The sequence below is a fragment of the Pituophis catenifer genome, unplaced genomic scaffold (genome assembly GCF_029215685.1).
Source record: "Pituophis catenifer annectens isolate HBS135680 unplaced genomic scaffold, rPitCat1.0.hap2 SCAF_3, whole genome shotgun sequence".
Classification (NCBI taxonomy): domain Eukaryota; kingdom Metazoa; phylum Chordata; class Lepidosauria; order Squamata; family Colubridae; genus Pituophis; species Pituophis catenifer.
The window spans coordinates 7807397-7827269 of NW_027256883.1; the positions used below are offsets into that span (position 1 = coordinate 7807397).

The 19873-nt window shown below is 41.0% G+C and overlaps 1 protein-coding gene across 1 annotated transcript in view; it reads left to right on the top strand.

The window, feature by feature from the left end:
• The window catches only part of COL22A1 (collagen type XXII alpha 1 chain), a 196051-nt gene that overhangs the window by 122536 nt on the left and 53642 nt on the right, over positions 1-19873 (top strand). Inside the window, 7 exon segments of the mRNA XM_070940313.1 lie at positions 2831-2884; positions 6492-6596; positions 10398-10442; positions 13827-13904; positions 15443-15478; positions 16683-16736; positions 19290-19334. Of these exon segments, the coding sequence (XP_070796414.1) occupies positions 2831-2884; positions 6492-6596; positions 10398-10442; positions 13827-13904; positions 15443-15478; positions 16683-16736; positions 19290-19334 (417 nt within the window).

Here is a 19873-nt window from a genome sequence, read left to right on the forward strand (position 1 = left end):
CTGTGATAGTGTGCCTTTAACGTTGTCTCTCCATCCTCTTCTGGGTCTGCCTCATGTTCTTTGACCTTCTCCTCCTCCTTTTGTATATGTCTTCTCCTCTTTTTCTTCTCCTCTTTTTCTCCTTCTTTTGTATATGTCTTGCACAGTATGGAAACCCATTTTATTAGTTCTCAAATTACAACTGGTCACTTATGATGGACTGAAAAAAATGTTATTTATGTCCCATCCTCAAATTTATAACTGCTACATATCCCTTACAGTGAGGGGTATTTTGGCTGCTTGGCAGCCGACTCACATTTATGACGGGTTGCAGCATCTTTCAGTCATGTAATTGTGTTTTGCAAGTATTTTGCTATTTTCCAGTAAAAAGCTCCCATTGGATAAGATAGATTTGGACTACTATACAATCATGTGATTTGCTTAATCATCACACGACTCATTTAGTAACTGTCATAAAACTGTCATAAAATCAAGTCCAGTCACATGGTGACATGACTTATGACTGCAATGATTTACAACCAAAATTCCAGGCTCAAGTGTGATTGTACATTAAGGACTATTTGCATTGCATTTGAAAATGCTCCAACTAGCTCGGATCTATCCATAGACTTTGATGGAAATGGTCAAACATTTGGAGAAATTGTACTAGATTTATTAGAATTTACAGAATCATAAAATTTTAGGATTTGAAGAGGTCACTAAGGCCATTGAATCCAGTCCCCGACTCAGTGCTGAAATGCCAATGAAAGCATCCATGATGGGTACTATGTAGTTTTTTCTTCAGGGGGATACAATCAAGATCAAGTGAGGTACTAATACCACTCTATAAAGCCTTAGTAAGACCACACCTAGAGTACTGCATCCAGTTTTGGTCACCATACTATAAAAAAGATGTTGAGAATCTAGAAAAAGTGCAGAGAAGAGGAACCAAGATGATTAGGCGACTGGAGACTAAAACATATGAAGAACGGTTGCAGGAACTGGGCATGGCTAGTTTAATGAAAAGAAGGACCAGGGGTGACTTGATAGCAGTGTTCCAATATTTGAAGGACTGCCACAGAGAGGAGGGGGTCAAGCTATTTTCCAAGGCACCTGAAGGCCAGACAAGGAATAATGGATGGAAACTGATCAAGGAGAGAGATTCAACCTGGAAATAAGGAGAAATTTTCTGACAGTGAGGACCATCAACCAATGGAACAGAAGTTGCCTTTGGAAGTTGTGGGAGCTTCATTACTGGAGGCTTTCAAGAAGAGATTGGACTGCCATTTGTCAGAAATGGTGTAGGGCAGTGATGGCTAACCTTTTTGCTGTCATGTGCCAAAAGCTGGGGGAGTGCAGGGTGGTTGCGCGTGTGCGTGCCCACACCCATAATTCTATGCGCCCTTCCCCCCATGCATGCATGTGCAACCCCCCCATGTCATGTGATAGCATGGCGGGCCCGATAGGCCCGTTTTCTGCCCTCCCCAGGCTCCAGAGGTTTTCTAGGAGCCTGGGGAGGGCAAAAACAGCCTTCCCCACCTCCCCAGAGGCCCTCTGGAGGCCAGAAACAACCCCTTTGCTGACTTCCGTTGGGCCCGGAAGGCCCAAAAATCAGCTGGCCAGCATGCACATGTGTGCCAGAGCTGAGCTAGGGCAATGCTCATGTGCCCACTGATATGGCTCCCCGTGCCACCTGTGGCACGCGTGCCATAGGTTCACCATCACGGGTGTAGGGTCTCCTGCTTGGGTGAGGGTTGGACTAGATGACCTACAAGATCTCTTCCAACTCTGTTAATCTGTTAAACTCATCCAACGAAAAGGAGTCCAACCCTTTTCTTGCAGTCCGTTTAAACAGTTCTAATGATTCAAGATTTTTTTCTTAACATGCATCTGGAATCTACCTCCCTCCCTGTAAAGTAACTGCAAGGAGCAGATTTCCTAAAAGTCTCTGAAATATTTCTCTGGCTGTTTCCATGTAGCGCCATTTTGTCGGAACAAGTCATCTTCCCAATAAAAGGAAAGGAACTTTGTGTGCCAAAATGATCCTTGCTGTTTTCTTATCCTTTTTCTCTCCGCTTCGAAAGAGCGATGGGACCCGGGTCACATTCTTTGAAGAAGGATTGGAGTCTGTTGTAAACATGCAAGACACAAAGCTATATTTTACTTCAACATGCAGCTGCAAGGATGTCTTTAATTGCTCTTGGGTGAAAAAGTGCAGCATTTGCTGCACAATGTAGCATACAAATTTTTATGATAAACAGTTTGGAGATATTATTTTAATGGGAAATGATGTACAAATGTCATAAGGGAATAAACGTGGAACATTTAATAAAAAACATTTAATAAAAAATACCACGACATAATATTCATGGGAAGTAATTAAAGGGATGATTACAAATAATTTCCATTAGTTTGTTTATTTGTTCATTTATTTATTTGTATCCTACTTTTATTATTTTTTTTTACAAATAACTCAAGGTAGTTAACCTATCCAACACACCTTTCTCCTCCTATTTTCACCACAACAACCCTGTGAAGTGAGCTGGGCTGAGATATAGTGACTGGCCCTGAGTCACCGAGCTTGCTTTCAGAGCTTAAGGCAGGGTTACAAATCACAATTTCTTGCTGATTGGTCCAAAGTCACCCAACTGGATTTCAGGCCTAAGGTGGAACTAGAATTCACAGTGCCTTGTTCTCTAGCCTGGTGCCTTAACCGTTAGACCAAACTGGCTCTTCATGTTTATTGTTGCAAATAATCTAATTTTTCACACACCTGAATTAAGATCATATCATTTCCAATCAACCTGTTCAATAGCAAAATTTGATTTGTTGCATATTATTTTCTTTACAGGGTATACCAGGAGCTGATGGTCAGCCAGGAATTGATGGAGAAAAAGGAGAAAAGGTGAAAAGATGGATCCACAGCTAAAGTGTAATGGTTATTTGCAGGAGGGAAAGGGTGAGGGTTAAACATTAAAAGAATTACAGGTAGTCCTTGACTTATGGCCACATTTGGTTATCCTCGCTAAGTCACTAAAAGAGTTGTGCCTGATTTAATGATCTTTTTGCCATTGTTATTAAGCAAATCATCATTGTCATTAAACAAATCATGATATCATTAAGCAAATCTGACTTCTACTATTGACTTTGCTGTTGGAAGATCCCTGGGAAGGTTGCAAATGGGGATCACTTGATTTGGGGATGTTGCGCAACTATTGTAAATACACAATAGCTGTCAAGTGTTCAAATTTTGACCAGGGGACACTGGGGTGGTTGTAAGGGTGAGGAGTCAGTTTTTTCAGTGCTTTCATAACTATGAATGGTCATTAAATGGAGCTGAGTGTTTACTGGCCAGATGCCCTTCCTGTCGCCAATGAGGAGTTTTGTTCAGCAGATATATTCTCATTGTGCCCAGAGAGAGAAATATCTGCCTCTACCTAGGATTGAACTCACAGCCTCCTGATTGTCAGGCGAGAGCTCCACCTCTAGGCCACCACACCACTCTCAAGGACTACCTGTATAATGTCATCAAATGCTATATCTTATACTTGGCATCAAACATTGTGATGCTAGTACGTAACGGTGGCATTTGCCTGATGAAATAACACTGTATGTGTCATCATTTTGGCTTGCTAAAGATACTGCTTAAATAATATGCAAACCTTATTATGCATTAAATAAAGCAGTTACCTGTACACTATTTTATCTCCTCTATCTGATGTTGTACATGTCAAATATTGTCCTGTACTAGCTGAAACAGCAGTAAGCAGGGTAGCAATTAGTATTCTTCAGGCAGTTTTATTAGCTGAGCCATAACAGATAATGCTAGAGCTATCGGTTGTAAATTAGACAGAGAAAGCTCTGCAGGGAAGCCCTTCTTGCAGTTTGTAGCTGTGGTTTAAACACAGCCAAGAAGAGACTGTCTGATAGTCTAAGGCCAAAGGAGTCTACAATATCCAGGCTGGGGGTTGTAATCCCAACAACTGCTTGTAGGACAAGGAATAAGGAGAAATCAAGGATGTGAAGCCAGAGAAATGCAGGTCTAACATTGCAACCAGAGCTGGTTCAGACCGGTTTGTGTGAACCGGTAGGGGCGACCTGTGGGTGGGCACAATCCCGTCCTATATCACTGTGTTTTTGACGCTGCATGCATGTGTGGACAGTGTGCGTGAGCAAATTGCTGCATTGTTTGATACGCGCTCACATTTCCAGAGCTGGGCGAACTGTTTGTTACAGTATGCGAAGCCCACTTCCGATTCCAACTAGAGGAAAGGAGTTTGAACCATTGTATAATTAGAGCAGTGACGGCGATGCTTTTCGGCACCGAGTGGGCCACAATCCGGAAGAGGAGCAGCCCAGGACGCATGCACGTGCCCAAAAATGAACTTCTGGTTTCAGCTACTGAAGTTCCAGGTTCAACCAGCTACTCTTCCGGGTTTCTGGCATACATGCGCACGCAACAATCAACTGGCTGGCACGCATGCTCACGAAGGAAAATGGAAGACCAGGTCTTCTAGTTTCCAGCACTGCCGCATGCAAAAAGGCCAGTGGATTGTCGTGCATGCATGCTCACCAGAAACCCGGAAGAGGAACAGGCAACACCGCACATGCCAGGCGACATGGCTCCAGGTGCCACTTTGGGCACGCGTGCCATAGGTTTGCCATCACGGAATTAGAGGATTGAATGTCTTGTCCTCTAAAGGAGGTATGCCAATGTTGGCTGCTCAGCCCTCCTTAGCTAGCCATGTGTTTTAGGGCTTCCAGGTTTCCAAGTTGAAGATTTGACTCCAAATTGGTAATCATCATTTTCAATCATTGAGTCTCAGTCATCATTCCCAGGAAGCTCATAGCGTATTTGCTACCTAACTACAGGCTGATACTATGCCTCTTCGGCTTCAAAATCAGAAAAAAAATTATGATACATACTTTTCCTTTTGCTAGCCTTCACATGGACAGTCCAAATGTCTGCAGTAAAGGGAGGATTTAGCATTTCTGTTTCCAAGACCTGAAATATGGTGCTGTTGTGATATTGGCTCCTCCAAAACCACGGACTTCTGCAGGGGTGACAAAGGAGGACAAATGATGATGTATGTCTGATGATCTCATCATGCAAATGGTACACCCTGGATACTTGTGCCAGACATCATAATCTGATTTTATAATTGTTCCATTTGTGATGACATCATCATTACACAGGGTCTTTTTGAGATCATCATGCCAAAATCAATGGTTTTTGGTCATTCCTAAAGGTGCTTTTTTTTCAAGAGGAAACTGGACTTTCTTATTTTGCTTTGAAGATGTTTCACTTCTCATCCAAGAAGCTTCTTCAGCTCTGACTGGATGGTGGGGAAGGGAAGGATCCTTCCCAAATAATACGGCTCCTCATTTTACCAACCTCGAAAGGATGGAAAGCTGAGTCAACCTTGAGCCAGTGGGACTCGAACTGCCAGATTGCTGGTAGCCGGCAGTCAGCAGAAGTAGCCTGCAGCACTGCACCACTATGGCTCATTTTGCTAGCCTGTTCTGACCCAGCTCCCCAAACACCACAAACCTTCTGATATGAACTCAAAAGATCCTTTTCTTAGGAGTTTCTCTCGCAGGCTAACAAGTCCATCCGGCTGGAAAATGAATATTGTCTGCCACATCTATTCATCTCCGCCCCCTGCCTTTTATCCCCAGAGCTAGGGTGGGACCTCGCTAGCAGCAGTGGCTTTTTCCTTCCCAAGGACCGGCCCATAGATATCCACTGCTCTCCTCTCCTCTGCCTTCTGTGCATCTGCGAGTCAGGCACTGGACCCAGCTGTTCCTCCTCTTCCTCATCAGCCACCTCCAGACCTGGGGGCTGTTGACTCTTCATCTGAGGGCTGATGGACGGCCCAGGCTCCGCCTCTCTCCCTCTCTCCCTCTCCCTCTCCCTCTCCCTCTCCCCCTCCCCCTCCCCCTCCCTCTCTCTCTCTCTCTCTCTCTCTCTCTCTCTCTCTCTCTCTCCCAGATCCATTCCATCTCCCTCTCGGAGCTCTCAGGTTGCCATGATGCTGGCCCTGACTCCCACGCCTTCTCCTCCTCCTCCTCTAATTCGGGTGCTGGAGGGGCTGGTGGCTGCCAGGTCACAAAATTGTCTTAAGGATGTATTTTCCACATCCTATATTTACCTCATTAGTGATCACTTGGTTTCATTATTTCTTCGTCATGCAAGTAGATAATGGATGGATAAACCAAATAAATTCCATGCTTGAAGGAAAACTGGCACAATGATGTTATTAAAAGTCCATGTGATGTAAATAAATATTTGCAATCCAAATACTGAAGTGCTTATATTGATTTCCACAAGGTTTTTAGGAGAAAGTTCTAGAATTTTGTCTTGGCTTCTTTATTTACCAGGTGATGAGCAATCCAGAGTCCTTCCCAGTCTGAGTGAAAACCCTTGATGTTGATTAATGAAATAAGCAGAAGATACTGCCTGCCTCGTAGCCTGTCCTAATTGTCATCTATTCACATTGTCTCTTCTGCAGGGAGAACCTGGTAAGGAAGGAAAATCAGGTCCACCTGGGCCTACAGGTGAACCAGGAGCTGTTGGAGAACCTGGATTACCTGGAAAGGGTCGAGATGGAGAAAGGGTAAATTTAATTCCTAAACTTGTGCAAGCAGATACTTATCATATGTTTCAGAGTATACAATGCATCGGAGTATAAAACGCACCTTAGTTTTTGGGGAGGAAAATAAGAAAAAAGTTGATTGGCAGGTGGATCGGTCTCCCGGAATACCGCCAATCAGCTGTTCCCAGAGGTGAATTTTAGCAACAGATTCCTTGGTTGTGAGCTTTGTGCCTTGCTTTTTTTTCTGCCTCTGAAACTTCTGAAACTCAGAACAAAACTTTTTTTCTGCCTCTGAAAGCCTCTGAAACAGAGCTTCAGAAAAAAAGCCTCTGAAGCTTTGTTTGGCGGCTTTTTTTCTGAAGCTCTGTTTGGGGGTTTTTTTCTGAAGCTCTGTTTGGGGGCTTTTTTTTTCTGAAGCTCTGTTTGGCGGCTTCTTTTCTGAAGCTTTGTTTGTGGGCTTCTTTTCTGAAGCTTCATTTCTGATGCTTTTTTCAGCCTCTGAAACCTCCATTTTGAGAAGCTGGGCGGGGCTACATTTGGAGTATAAGACACACCCAGATTTTCACCCTCTTTTTTGGGGGGAAAAAGTTGCGTCTTATACTCCAAAAAATACGGTACTTAAGAAACTCTTGAGACTCCCTTGGATTGCAAGGAAATCAAATCAGTCCATCCTAAGAGAAATCAACTCTGACTGTCCTTTGGAAGGACAGACGCTGAAGTTGAATTAGGTTCTTTGGCCACCTAATGAGAAGACTCATTGGAAAACAACCTGATGTTGAGAAAAATGAAAGGCAAAAGAAGAAGGAGACGGCAGAGGATGAGATGGTTAAATAGTATCCTTGACACAATGAATATGAATTTGGGCAGACTCCAGGAGACAATGGAGAATTGGGAGGGGGGGTCGGGCATGCTGTGGGACGTGAGGTTGCAAAGAGTCAGGCACAACTTAGTAACTGATCAACAAAAGCTTGTCAGTTTTGGAATGATTGAACCAATTTACTCATTTTGTGAGTTATAATTCTATTCCACAGTATTCTCTACTACTTTGTCATTGGTATACTTGAACAATTTTTTTAAAATTTGCATTTTCAGCTGTCATCCCTTCTCCTATGTTGCCCAGAAACACAATATCAGGAGAAAGCATATTAAAAAGACTATGTCAGAAATGCTGCTACTATTATTCATTCCTGTCAAGTTTTAATTTGATTGGGTTGCATGCATCCTTCTGCATCCTGGCAACCATTAGAGGAAAGAAACTGAAATTGGAAGAACAATAGGTTGGAACAAATTATGAAATTAAAGACGAGAGCACAAAATTTGTGAACTCCTGCAAACACAATTAGGCAAGCTTCTCTGTAATTCGACCGTTGTGTTTGCCAATGATTTAGTGATTGACATAACTGCTTTTCTGGGTTCATGAACTACACTGAATCATCAACGAACCAGTGGTGGGTTGCTACCAGTTCGCCCCGAATCGGGCGAACCGGTAGCAGCGGTGGCGGGAATCTCCGCCCACCCAGCCAGACACTTCTGTGCATGCACATAAGCATCATGCATGTACACACACGCGTGCACGAGCAAACCAGTAGCAAACTAAATTGAAACCCACTACTGCAACGAACCCAATAAGCTGGGTTTGTAGAAGTGTTATGTATTACCTACACACACACATTTCCGCCAAACCCTAAATAAAGTTAAAACTAAGTGAGATATGTGCGAACAGAGCCTACGTGTAAATTTAGAAGAAGAAAATTTATTAAGCACCCCATACAATTGACTCCAAAGAGAAGCTAATTATTGGAAGACTGCAGACGAAATATTGACTAGGCTTTTAGGAAACAAACAATATTTATTCATTTATTTAATATATATGCCACCCATCTCACTCTAAAAAGAGGATAGCGGAGGAGATTAAAGGAATTTGACGGACACATAGGAAATGAGTACTGTCAATCGGTCTCCCTCTAAAAGTAAATTAAATAAGGAAGTAAATTACTTCCTCAAACTTAAAGGCCCCTATTACATTCTGTTCAGTTTGAAAAAGAAAATCTGATTACTTGGTACACAAAGTATTATCATTTCACTCCAAATTATTATTATTATTATTATTATTATTATTATTATTATTATTATTATTATTATTATTTAATAATCATATTTCTGTGCTGCCCACTCTCCGAGGACTCTGGGCGGCTTACAACAATCAACAGTATACTAAATAGCATATTGCCCCCAACAATCTGGGTCCTCATTATACCCACCTCGGAAGGATAGAAGGCTGAGTCAACCTTGAGCCTGCTGAGATTTGATCCGCTGATCTGCTGAACAAGCAGTCAGCTGAAGGAGCTGCAGTACTGCACCCTAACCACTGCGCCACCTCGGCTCTTTTAATGTCAGAAAAGAGGAGGAAATCCCATCCCAATTGTGATCTATTCAAACATTTCCAGCCTTACATTTTTTTGCTGCATGGTTTAAAGCTAAATCCTTCCTGATTGGGTTTTTTTTAAAAAAAAAGAATACCAGGTTTGCAAAGAAGCTTCAAGATTGTCTGCTTCTTGTATATCCTGGCTGAGATGAGACAACCCAACATGTTGGTTGGCAAACATGGCTTGAGTAGTTTGTGGATTTGCAGGCCATTGTCTTTGTTAAATGAACTGGACCATCAGATTAAGAAGCGAAAGCACCGATTTCCTTGGGAATTCTGTGCCATGTTTTCTGAACATAGTAACATGGCGAACCTCAATGAAATGGACTATTTGGAAGTGCTATATGCTACTAAATATTTGTTGCATTTTAAAAGGTTGCATTAATTTATGTAATTTTGCTACAGGCATAAATATAACAAAATTGAATGTAAATATAAATGGCCCGTCAAGATTGCTTTGAATAACTTGTTTATTATTTCAGGATAGAATTTTCAAACAAAAATGTTCTCCATTGCATCCAAAGTCTATTAAATTGAGGGTTTCTTTGTAACACATTACTCGCCCAAGGTTAAGGGATTATGATTTGTTCTTTGTAAATGGATTCGGGGTGGGCTTCAGATCCTTTAGCAACGGGTTCACTGCCCCGTTGCTGGGTGGGCGTGGGGATGGTGGTCATGGCCTAGTCAGCTATCTGCACCACGGTGGGGGGGGGATGTTTTTTGCCCTCCCCAGGCTCCAGAGGCTTTCCTTGAGCCTCTGGGAGGGCTAAAACAGCTTCCCCCAGGGTCTGGAGGCCAGAAACAGGCCTGTTTCTGGACTTCTGGAACCTCCGGTAGGCCTGTTTTTTGCCGTCCCAGACCCTCCACCAGGGGTGGGTGGGTTCTACTTACCTTTACTACCAGTTTGCAATGGGGTTACGCGCACACACGCTCTTCTGTGCAAGCGCATGTACAGAAGCATTTTGATGACATTGGGCTTGGTGGGCGGAGCCTCCCACCAGTTTTACTACCGGTTCTATAGAACCGGTGTGAACCAAGGGAAACCCACCACTGCCCTCCATGTGGCCCCCTGTATTTATCTGGAATGATGAACAGGCCACGTGGAGATTCCTGGGAGGGGCGGGGCAGGGTGGGAAGGGCAGGGTGGGTGTGAGCGTGGCCAGCCATGGGTGGCATTTGGGGGTTCACCAAACTCCGGCGATCCTTGGCTAGAGGATCGCCCGAACCCTGCCAAACCCCCAGGAGCTCACCCCTGAATGGGTTCCTCACATGCGTGAGAGTGAGCAGTTTCAGGGCTGGAATTCATGTTCGTTTTCAGAGGTCTAATAAATGGATGCATTTGGCTTTCCTGTTGGGAAAATGGTGTTAACTTCTTTTATATCTGTGTGTCTTTCTAGGGTGAAAGAGGTCCACCAGGTTTACCTGGATCCTTTGGGCCTAAGGTGAGTACCTGCTTTGCCATAAACTGAGATGCATTTGCAGACGAACAGGGCTGGCCAGACATTATTTCAGGAGGACAGAAATGAAAGATGTCATCTATTACCCCTACCCTGCTCAGATAAGTTCTCTACCCAAGGTCTCTCAATCAGATGTAATGACTTCCCACCTCTGCTGGTTGTAAGAATGCTATTCAGTCCATGTATGGTCAATTCTGGGCTTCTGGCCATGGAATCTTGTGTTATGTTCAACAGAGGAGCCACAATTACAACAACAACAACAACATTGCTTTTTCCTTCCTTCCTTCCTTCCTTCCTTCCTTCCTTCCTTCCTTCCTTCCTTCCTTCCTCACTTCCTCTCTCCCTCCCTCCCTCCCTCCCTTCCTTCCACCCTCCCTCCCTCCCTCCCTTCTAGGGATGGACTTCAAAAATTTTAGCAAGAGGTAGTCTGCCTGGTTTCTGGGTGGGTGTGGCCTAGTCGGCCTCCTGCACCATGGCGGGAGGGCTGTTTTTGTCCTCCCCAGGCTCAGGAGGCTTTCCTCGAGCCTCCAGGAGGGCGAAAACGGCCTCCCCAGGCTCTGGAGGCCAAACTTCCTGCAGGCCTGTTTTTCACTCTTCCTGAGCCTCTGTGCACACCCTGTACTTACCTGCATCCAAAACGGGCTGTGTGGGGGACTCCTGGCAGGGATGGGGTGGGGTGGGAGGGGCCAGCCAGGAGGAGGATTTGGGGGTTCTCCAAATTGCACAGAATCTTAGCTAGAGGTTCTCCCGAACCCGTGCAAATCTCCAGCGGCCCACCCCTGCTCCCTTCCTTCCTTTTCCCTTTCTAATCCAAGCATTAGGAAGTGCTATGAAACTGTTGCCCTATTCCCCCCCCCCCCACTTTTCAGAAGACCTTCCCACAGAAGGGAAGGCAGATGTACCTTTGTTTTCTGGCACAGCTGTGTGTGTGTGTGTGTGTGTGTGTGAGAGTGAGTGAGGCAAGGGAATCCACTAATCACAGACTTTGATCATAATGGTACAAGAGAGCTGGCCCCCATTGCAGCAAATTAGAGGAAGGGATTGAAATCTGGAAAAGGATTTTTAAAACCAGCTTCATTTTCAACCATTTACAAAGGCAAGAGATGAGATCTGATAGATGCAACACAAAAGCTCTGATATTGTAGTATGGGGGCAGCATTAAACACAGCAGCTGTAAAACAATTGGGGACTGATAATGAAATATCAGTTTTATCTTTTTTAAACTGGAACTCATTTTTAATTGCAAAATAGCCATTTCTAGTTTGTCAGTGCAAATATTGATTTAAAGGTGAAGGGTCCCATCACAGAGATGAAAATGAAATTTTGCACAAATTTGAATTTTTTTTCTGAATGACTTACGTTGGATTCCACTCTATTTCAAGTGAGTGTTTACCTCTTGAGAAGTAATAAATGCAATTTGTTTTAAAGCATTAAAAAGAATAATGTGAATCATCTTTGTGATAATTTTTCAATTATATTATATACAGCTAAAAAAAATCCAGCATTTCCACAATTGTTAAATATAAGTGTTACATGTTTTTAACACTGAAAGATGAGTTCATTAGGTTTACATTTCAGTGTAGTTATACCCACATACTACAACAGTTCCTCAAACTTATGTAGAACCAAGAGCAAAATTATTTTTTCTGCTAAATTCTGCAGTAGTTTAGAAATTAAAAAAAGAAAAAGAAAAGAAACAAGGAAATAATGCTGATGATAAATTCTATCTTTTCTGTCCAGTAAGGAACTTATTTGCAAAAATGTAAGTTTAAAGAGACATTCATGTAAAATGCATGAATGTATACATCTTTATATTCCTACAACTCTTTGTAAAAATGAAAATATAGGAATAAGATGGAATTACTTTCAAATTGGAAAGACAAAGAACAGTAAAAATCACCTTAATCATATCTAGCCATCCCTACTTCTATTTCTGTATTATTTACTTACTTACTTACTTACTTACTTACTTACTTACTTACTTACTTATCCTTTAACATATAACAGGATGAATTTGATATCCAAAAGTATAACCTAGTAAGATTGAGAGTGGAAGGGTTATTGACTCATAATAGACTACTAGTAAGGTTTGAAACATTCCCTGTAATTTTCTTGGCAAGAATTCAGCAATGGTTTGCCATTGCCTCCTTCCTAGGGCTGAGGAAGAGTGACTGGTCCATGGTTCTTCAGCTAGCTTTGTACCTAAGGTAGGATCAGAACTCAGTCTCCCAGTTTCTAGTGTGGAGCCATTTACACTACACCAAACTGGTTCTGCATTAATCATAACTTGAAAATATCTAATACATAATCTCAGTTTAATAAATGTCTATGGAGATTCTCAGTCATCCAGGTCACGGTTGTCCCAAAGGTCCTTTTTCAAGAGGCAACTAGACTTACTTGTTTTTCTTTGAAGATGTTTCACTTCTCATCCAAGAAGTGAAATGTCTTCTTCAGAGCTGAAGAAGCTTCTTGGATGAGAAGCGAAACGTCTTCAAAGAAAAAACAAGAAAGTTCAGTTGCCTCTTGAAAAAGGACCTTTGGGACTCAGTTTAATAAGCACTTTTGATAAGTCACATTTATTAAATCACATATTTTCTTTCATTCTCCCCATAACTCATCATCCAGTGAACAGAATAGAATAGAATAGAATAGAATAGAATAGAATAGAATAGAATAGAATAGAATAGAATAGAATAGAATTCTTTATTGGGCAAGTGTGATTGGACACACAAGGAATTTGTCTTTGGTGTATATGCTCTCAGTGTACATGAGGAGAATAAAATACATTCATCGAGAATCATAAGGTACAACACTTAGTGATAGTCAAAGGTTACTAATAAGCTATCAAATTGTACTAGGAAACAAATAAAAACAATATAATTGAAAGGAACATGGTTATAGTCATAAGTGGGAAGAGATAGATACTAGTAAGGAAGAGAAGAATAATAGTAATACAGTCCTAGTAAATTATTTGACAGTGTTGTGGGAATTAGTTGTTAAGGTGAGTGATGGCATTCGGAAAAAAACCTGTTCTTGTGTCTAGTTGTTCTGGTGTGCAGTGCCCTATAGCGTCGTTTTGAGGGTAGGAGTTGAAACAGTTTATGTCCGGAATACGAGGGGGTCTGTAGATATTTTCACAGCCTTCTTTTTGACTTGTCTAGTATACAGGTCCTCAATGGAAGGCAGGTTGGTAGCCATTGTTTTTTTCTGCAATTCTAATGATCCTCTGAAGTCTGTGTCTTTCTTGTTTGCTTGCAGATCATGTAGAGAAGACAATGTTCTATCGTAACATGGATATAACATAATGAATATAATAGGTCTGTAAAATAAATTTATTGAAATATACACTATGTCACCTATCCTTGTCAGGGAGATCGAGGTGCCCCAGGTGTTCCAGGTCAACCAGGAGATAGAGGAGCCCCAGGTGTTGGACTTTCAGGGCCACTAGTAAGTATGGAACATATTACTCACTAATTTGTGATGGAGCTCAATGTGTATTTCAAAGGTGAATCATGTTTGGAATGGTAGATCCATGCAGTGGTGGGATTCAAATAATTTAACAACCAGTTCTCTGCCCTAATGACTACTGCTGGGTAGGCGTGGCTCAGTGGTCATGTGACCATGTGGGCATGGCCAACTCAATGTTACTCACGTCGATGGGCGTTTCGCCTTAGCTGTTACAATGTAATAAGGGTTAACCAGAGAGGCGGTTTCTGTAAGGAGCCTGGATAGCTCAACAGACTAAGCACTGTAATTTAACACCAGCTGTCTGCAATTAAAGTAAGATCGAATCTCGCCAGGCTCAAGGTTGACTCAGCCTTCCATCCTTTCTAAGGTAGGTAAAATGAGGACCCAGTTTGTGGGGGCAATAAGCTGACTTTGTATAAAAATATACAAAGAGTATGAAGGCTATTGCTTAATGCACTGTAAGCCGACCTGAGTCTCCGGAGAAGGGCGGCATATAAATCAAATTAAAAAAAATAAAATAAAAAAAAAATAAAGATTAGGCTAGAAACACCAGAATGTTTCCTTCCTGCCTTCCTTACAGGATTAGCCCAACCGGTTCTCCGGACTGCTTAGAAAGTTAACAACTGGTTCTACCGAATAGGTGCAAACTGGCTGAATCCCACCACTGGATCCATGTCATCTATCTTTGGTGGGGCATGAATGATATCAATGCACACAACATAGAGACTGAGTTACCTGTATCTCCACCAGAAGCCAAAAAAAAAAAAAAATGCTGATTATTTGACCAATAGTGGATCTGTCATAACTATTCTTTTTTTTTTTTTTAATCTTGCATCTTTAACACTTTCTGGGTTATTATTACAAATAGTTACACTTTCTGTACTATTATTACAAATAGTATATTAATGTTAAAAATTAAGCAAGTGGCGTAATTCATTGTAACATTAAAATTGTTCTGTAGAAAATTCACCACAGATAAAGTAAAAAAAAAAAAAAAAAAAGGCCAAACATTATCCTTTGGTGAATCAGTCATATTCTGAGTCAAATCATTGATTAGGTTTTCAAAATCAATCCCATTTGATGTAGTCATTCCTATTGAAGTGTCAAATTGTTTTTTAGGGGGAAAAAAATCTGCCTGTCTGTGGAAACATCCAAAACAATTTGGAAATAGTCAACTTTATGATTTAAGCAGACTTCTGGATTTTATTTGGAAAGGCAGTTCAGTTCTAAAATCACATTACCTTCAAATTCAAATCCATCTCCAACCTGAATGTTTGTAAAATGGTATAATTTTCAAAACAATTAGCCAGAAATGTAGCGAGGATTGTTTTGGATAACTATATCCACTGATTAACATGTAATTTCAGAATTTGTCACAATTGTAACATTCATTTGCTATTTATGTGCCCAGCTGTGTCTAAGTTGAGCGGCTACAAAAATTGAATAAATCAATATTTATTTGTTTGTTTGTTTGTTTGTTTGTTTAAAAGTGAATGATTATAATCCATATTTTTCAGGGACCTGTGGGACCTCCTGGAGACAAAGGGCCACCGGTACAGTAGGTCTTTCTAATTATATGCAGTATGTGGTAGGAAATAGGATGGAAATATTATTGTATTATATCATCTTTTGGTTTGCCAATGATAGTAGAAAATTCAGGTACATACAGTATCAGTAATATCAATTAGTATAGAAATATTGATGACTCTATTCTGTACATTCCCAAAAGTCCTGCCTTATGACATTGCTTATGATCTATAGGTATCCAGGTGCTAATGCCTTCTACAACTTCTGAGCGTTTTGAGCAGAATACTCAAGAGCTGGATTATTATGGGTTTTATGAAAGGATAATGGTACTGATCATCTCCATTTCCCTACTCTGTTCATTTGCTGCCACATGATTGTACCTCTTTAGAGAGATGGCAAAGCTGATAAACTTCTAGCTGTGTTTAAAAGGCATCAACAACGGATTTCCTACTCACCTATCCAAACACTAACTAGATCCAGGTTCCCCTCATACGTATGTGCTAGTTGTTCCCAACTCTAGGGGGTGGTGCTCAGCTCCGTTTCAAAGCCGAAGAGCCAGCATAGCCCGAAGACATCGCCGTGGTCATGTGGCCGGCATGACTAAATGCCAAAGGTGCACGGAGCGCTGTTACCTTCCCACCAAAGGTGGTCCCTATTTTTCTAGTTGCATTTTTTACATGCTTTCGAACTGCTAGGTTGGCAGAAGCTGGGACAAGTAACGGGAGCTCACCCCATTACGTGGCACTAGGGATTTGAACCACTGAACTGCTGACCTTTCGATCGACAAGCTCAGCGTCTTAGCCACTGAGCCACTGCGTCCCTTCTAGCTGTGTTTAGTGTATGATAAAACGTAGCAAGTGACTGTTAATGAGTTGTGTGCTATGTGTTGACCGTTAGTTATTTTCTCCTTAAATCAAAGATATATATGAGGATGCAGAAGCACATGTGACAGAGAGCTTCAGTACTGTTAGCAAACTGCAATTTTAACATATGAGGAGAAATCATGAAATGCATGACCAAATATTATTGGAATAATTAGTAATTAATGCTTATAGAAGCATACGTTAATGATTTCTTTCCTTCCTTCTCATCTCTACCACTACTGTTTAGAATGAGGTTGAAGACCAAGGATAATTCTTGCTTTAAATAAGTTTCTCCATCCAGGACATAATAAATTGTGGTATGTAAGCTTTGAGATAATGCATCACGTTCTTTTCCTTGTTTGACCAGGGTCCTCGCGGCTTGCCAGGCATCCAAGGTCCCCCTGGACAGACTGGTCACGATGTAAGTGAAAAGTGGTGATTGTTTGTTAATTAATGAACTACAGAAGATTGTTGATTAGAAATCATTATACTAGTTTAAGTTTAAGTTTATTTATTTGCCAAGTATATATAAGAATACAGGTAAGAAGTATAAACATAATTTGAATACATGAAAAGAGTAAGTAAAAAGGAATATTAGGACAGGGACGGTAGGCACACTGGTGCGCTTATGCACGCCCCTTACAGACCTCTTAGGAATGGGGTGAGGTCAACAGTAGACAGTTTAAGGTTAAAGTTTTGGGGGTTTGGGGAAGAAACCACAGAGTCAGGTAGTGCATTCCAGGCATGGACCACTCTGTTGCTGAAGTCGTATTTTCTGCAATCGAGTTTGGAACGGTTTACCTTGAGTTTGTATCTATTATTTGCTCGTGTATTGTTGTGGTTGAAGCTGAAGTAGTCATTGACAGGAAGGACATTGTGGGAGATAATTTTATGTACTATGCTTAGGTCAGACTGAAGTTGGCATAGTTCTAGGTTGTCTAAGCCCAAAATTTGGAGTGGTGGCATAAGATATTTTATTGCGGTTAGAGGAATGGAGGACTCTTCTTGTAAAATATCTCTGGACTCTCTTGATTGTATTTATGCCCGATATGCAGTGCGGGTTCCAGACAGATGAGCTGTAAGCATAATTTCCCTTATCCCTTCAAAACTAAAATAACAACAACACATGGACAATGCAGTTTCTATTTACTTTCCCGCTAGGACATATAAAAGAAAATTTTCATGAAATGCTTGAGTCAAAATTCCACTGTAAAACGGGAAGCAGATAATGGCTAAAGAACTAAGTGAATTGCTCATTGTGTGGTTTAGATTACCTCTTATAAAAATTCACAAACCATTTACAGTTGAACATTTGAAAACAGTCCCCAATAGCTTGTTGGCGAAGTAATCCTGCAGCAGTGTATAAAGTAAAAGTTAAAACATAAGATGTAATGTAATCATTTCAATAATGCAATATTGATGAAGCAACCCATATAATCAATAAATAGGATGAACTCCCTGTCTTAAAGGAAAAGGAAGTTTTGAGCAATGGGGAAAAAAAGTCTCAGGATTCTAACAATCCCACCTAAAGATGTGTGATTAACCACTAAAAACCCATTCTTTTAATAATATTGGATCTGCTTCCTAATGCCCAAGGTTGTGTAATTCAAATCATCACTTATTATTCATACTTCATTTTTTTCCAGGTCTTCAATCAGCAGTAATTGCTTTCTAGAAATCTTTCCTTTTTCTATTTATAAAGGAGATGGAAGCATAGAATGATGCAAACTTGCAAAAAGGAAATAATCAGTGAATTTCTTCTTGGTTACTCTTCCCGTGTGTCTTCTGTTCTGGCTGAGCTCAGCAAAGTAGAAACAGATAATTGCAGTAATCAGCCAGCAGCAAAAAAAGAAAAAGAAAAGGAAAAGGAAAAGGAAAAGGAACATGTAGACAGATAGAAGTAGTGGGTAGAATTGATTCTCCCAAACTCTACTTTTATGCAAAATAACATTGATGCATTAACTGATGACCTCTAAGTATGATCGCTTCTCTTTTTCAAAGACTCAAGTGGGAAGATAGTAGACATGGTAGACAGTTTAAGGTAAAACATATGGGGATTAGAGAAACTAACAACAGGATCAGGTAGAGTGTTCCAGACATTTACTACTCTATTGCTGAAGCCTGGATAGCTCAGCAGGCTATCCTGTTGAGTGCAGGATAGGAGCCTGGATAGCTCAGCAGACTAATGCATTGTAATTTAACTCCAGCTGTCTGCAATTAGTAAGTTCGAATCTTGCCAGGATCAAGGTTGACTCAGCCTTCCATCCTTTCTAAGGTAGGTAAATTGAGGACCCAGTTTGTGGGGGCAATAAGCTGACTTTGTAAAAATATACAAAAGTATGAAGGCTGTTGCTTAACGCATTGTAAGCCGCCCTGAGTCTCCAGAGAAGGGCAGCATATAAATCAAATTAAAAAAAAAGTCGTATTTTCTGCAATCAAGATTAGAGCGGATTATATTTAATTTGTATCTATTACACCCCTTGTGTTATTGCGGTTGAAGTTAAAGTAATCATTAACAGGTAGGACGTTATGGTAGATAATCTTGTGTACTAATCTTAGGTCAGAACGTAGACAGCATAGTTCAAGGTTATCCAGGCCTAAAATTTCAAGCCTGGTGGTATAAGGAATTTTACTGCGAACTTTAGGAAGTTCTCATAATTTCCTGAATCTTGTTACTGAGATGAATATGACTACTGTGAAAATAATTTCCCTAATGGAACACATTGCAGCTAAAGAGAAAAATCTTGACATCTATGTGCACCTGAGTCTAATTGCATTGTAGGGATGCACAACCCTATTCTTTTTGAAGCGTTTGATGTCCATATGTAGTACCTATAGAAGATAAGATTTGTAGCTCAGGATTCAACTGTGGGATCCTTGCATTGATAATGTTACATAGTTTGGTAATGAAACAGCTGCAAGAAAACCATCAAGCTCAGAGAGTACCAAGGACCCCACTATTCTCTTTTTACAGGGTTTACCAGGAAATCCAGGAGAAAGGGGACCACCAGGAAAAACAGTAGGACATTGCATGGTCTTTCTCTCTTTCCCTTCATTTTCATTTCATTGGCATGTTTCTTTAAGTAATAAACAATTTTGTTCCAGGCAAATATGGCAGTCCTGAAGATCCAATGCAAAAGATTGTTTTGCATTGGAGTATGTCATTGTTCTGACATACTGCAGAATAATGTATGAATACCTAAGAAGAAAACCATTCTATGTTGTACAACATCAGGGGTGGACAACTATGGGTCCTTTGCAACCTGTGAACATCAACTCAGATTTCCTGAGCCAAACATGTGCAGGAATTATGGGGAATTGAAGTCCACTGGTCATAAAGGAGCCATAGATGCCCACCCATGATGTTGTAGATATCTCTACCACTCTTTCAACTTACAACAGTGGTAGTGGAGCTGCTCCTCCTTTGTGAGATGTGCTTCAACAATGTGGCCCTTCAAAAAGACTTGATCCGTTGTAAATTTGGTCTGTGGGTCTTTCATGTTCTAACTTTGATACCAGACATTTTGAAATGATCTCCATAAATGATGTAAGTGGTTT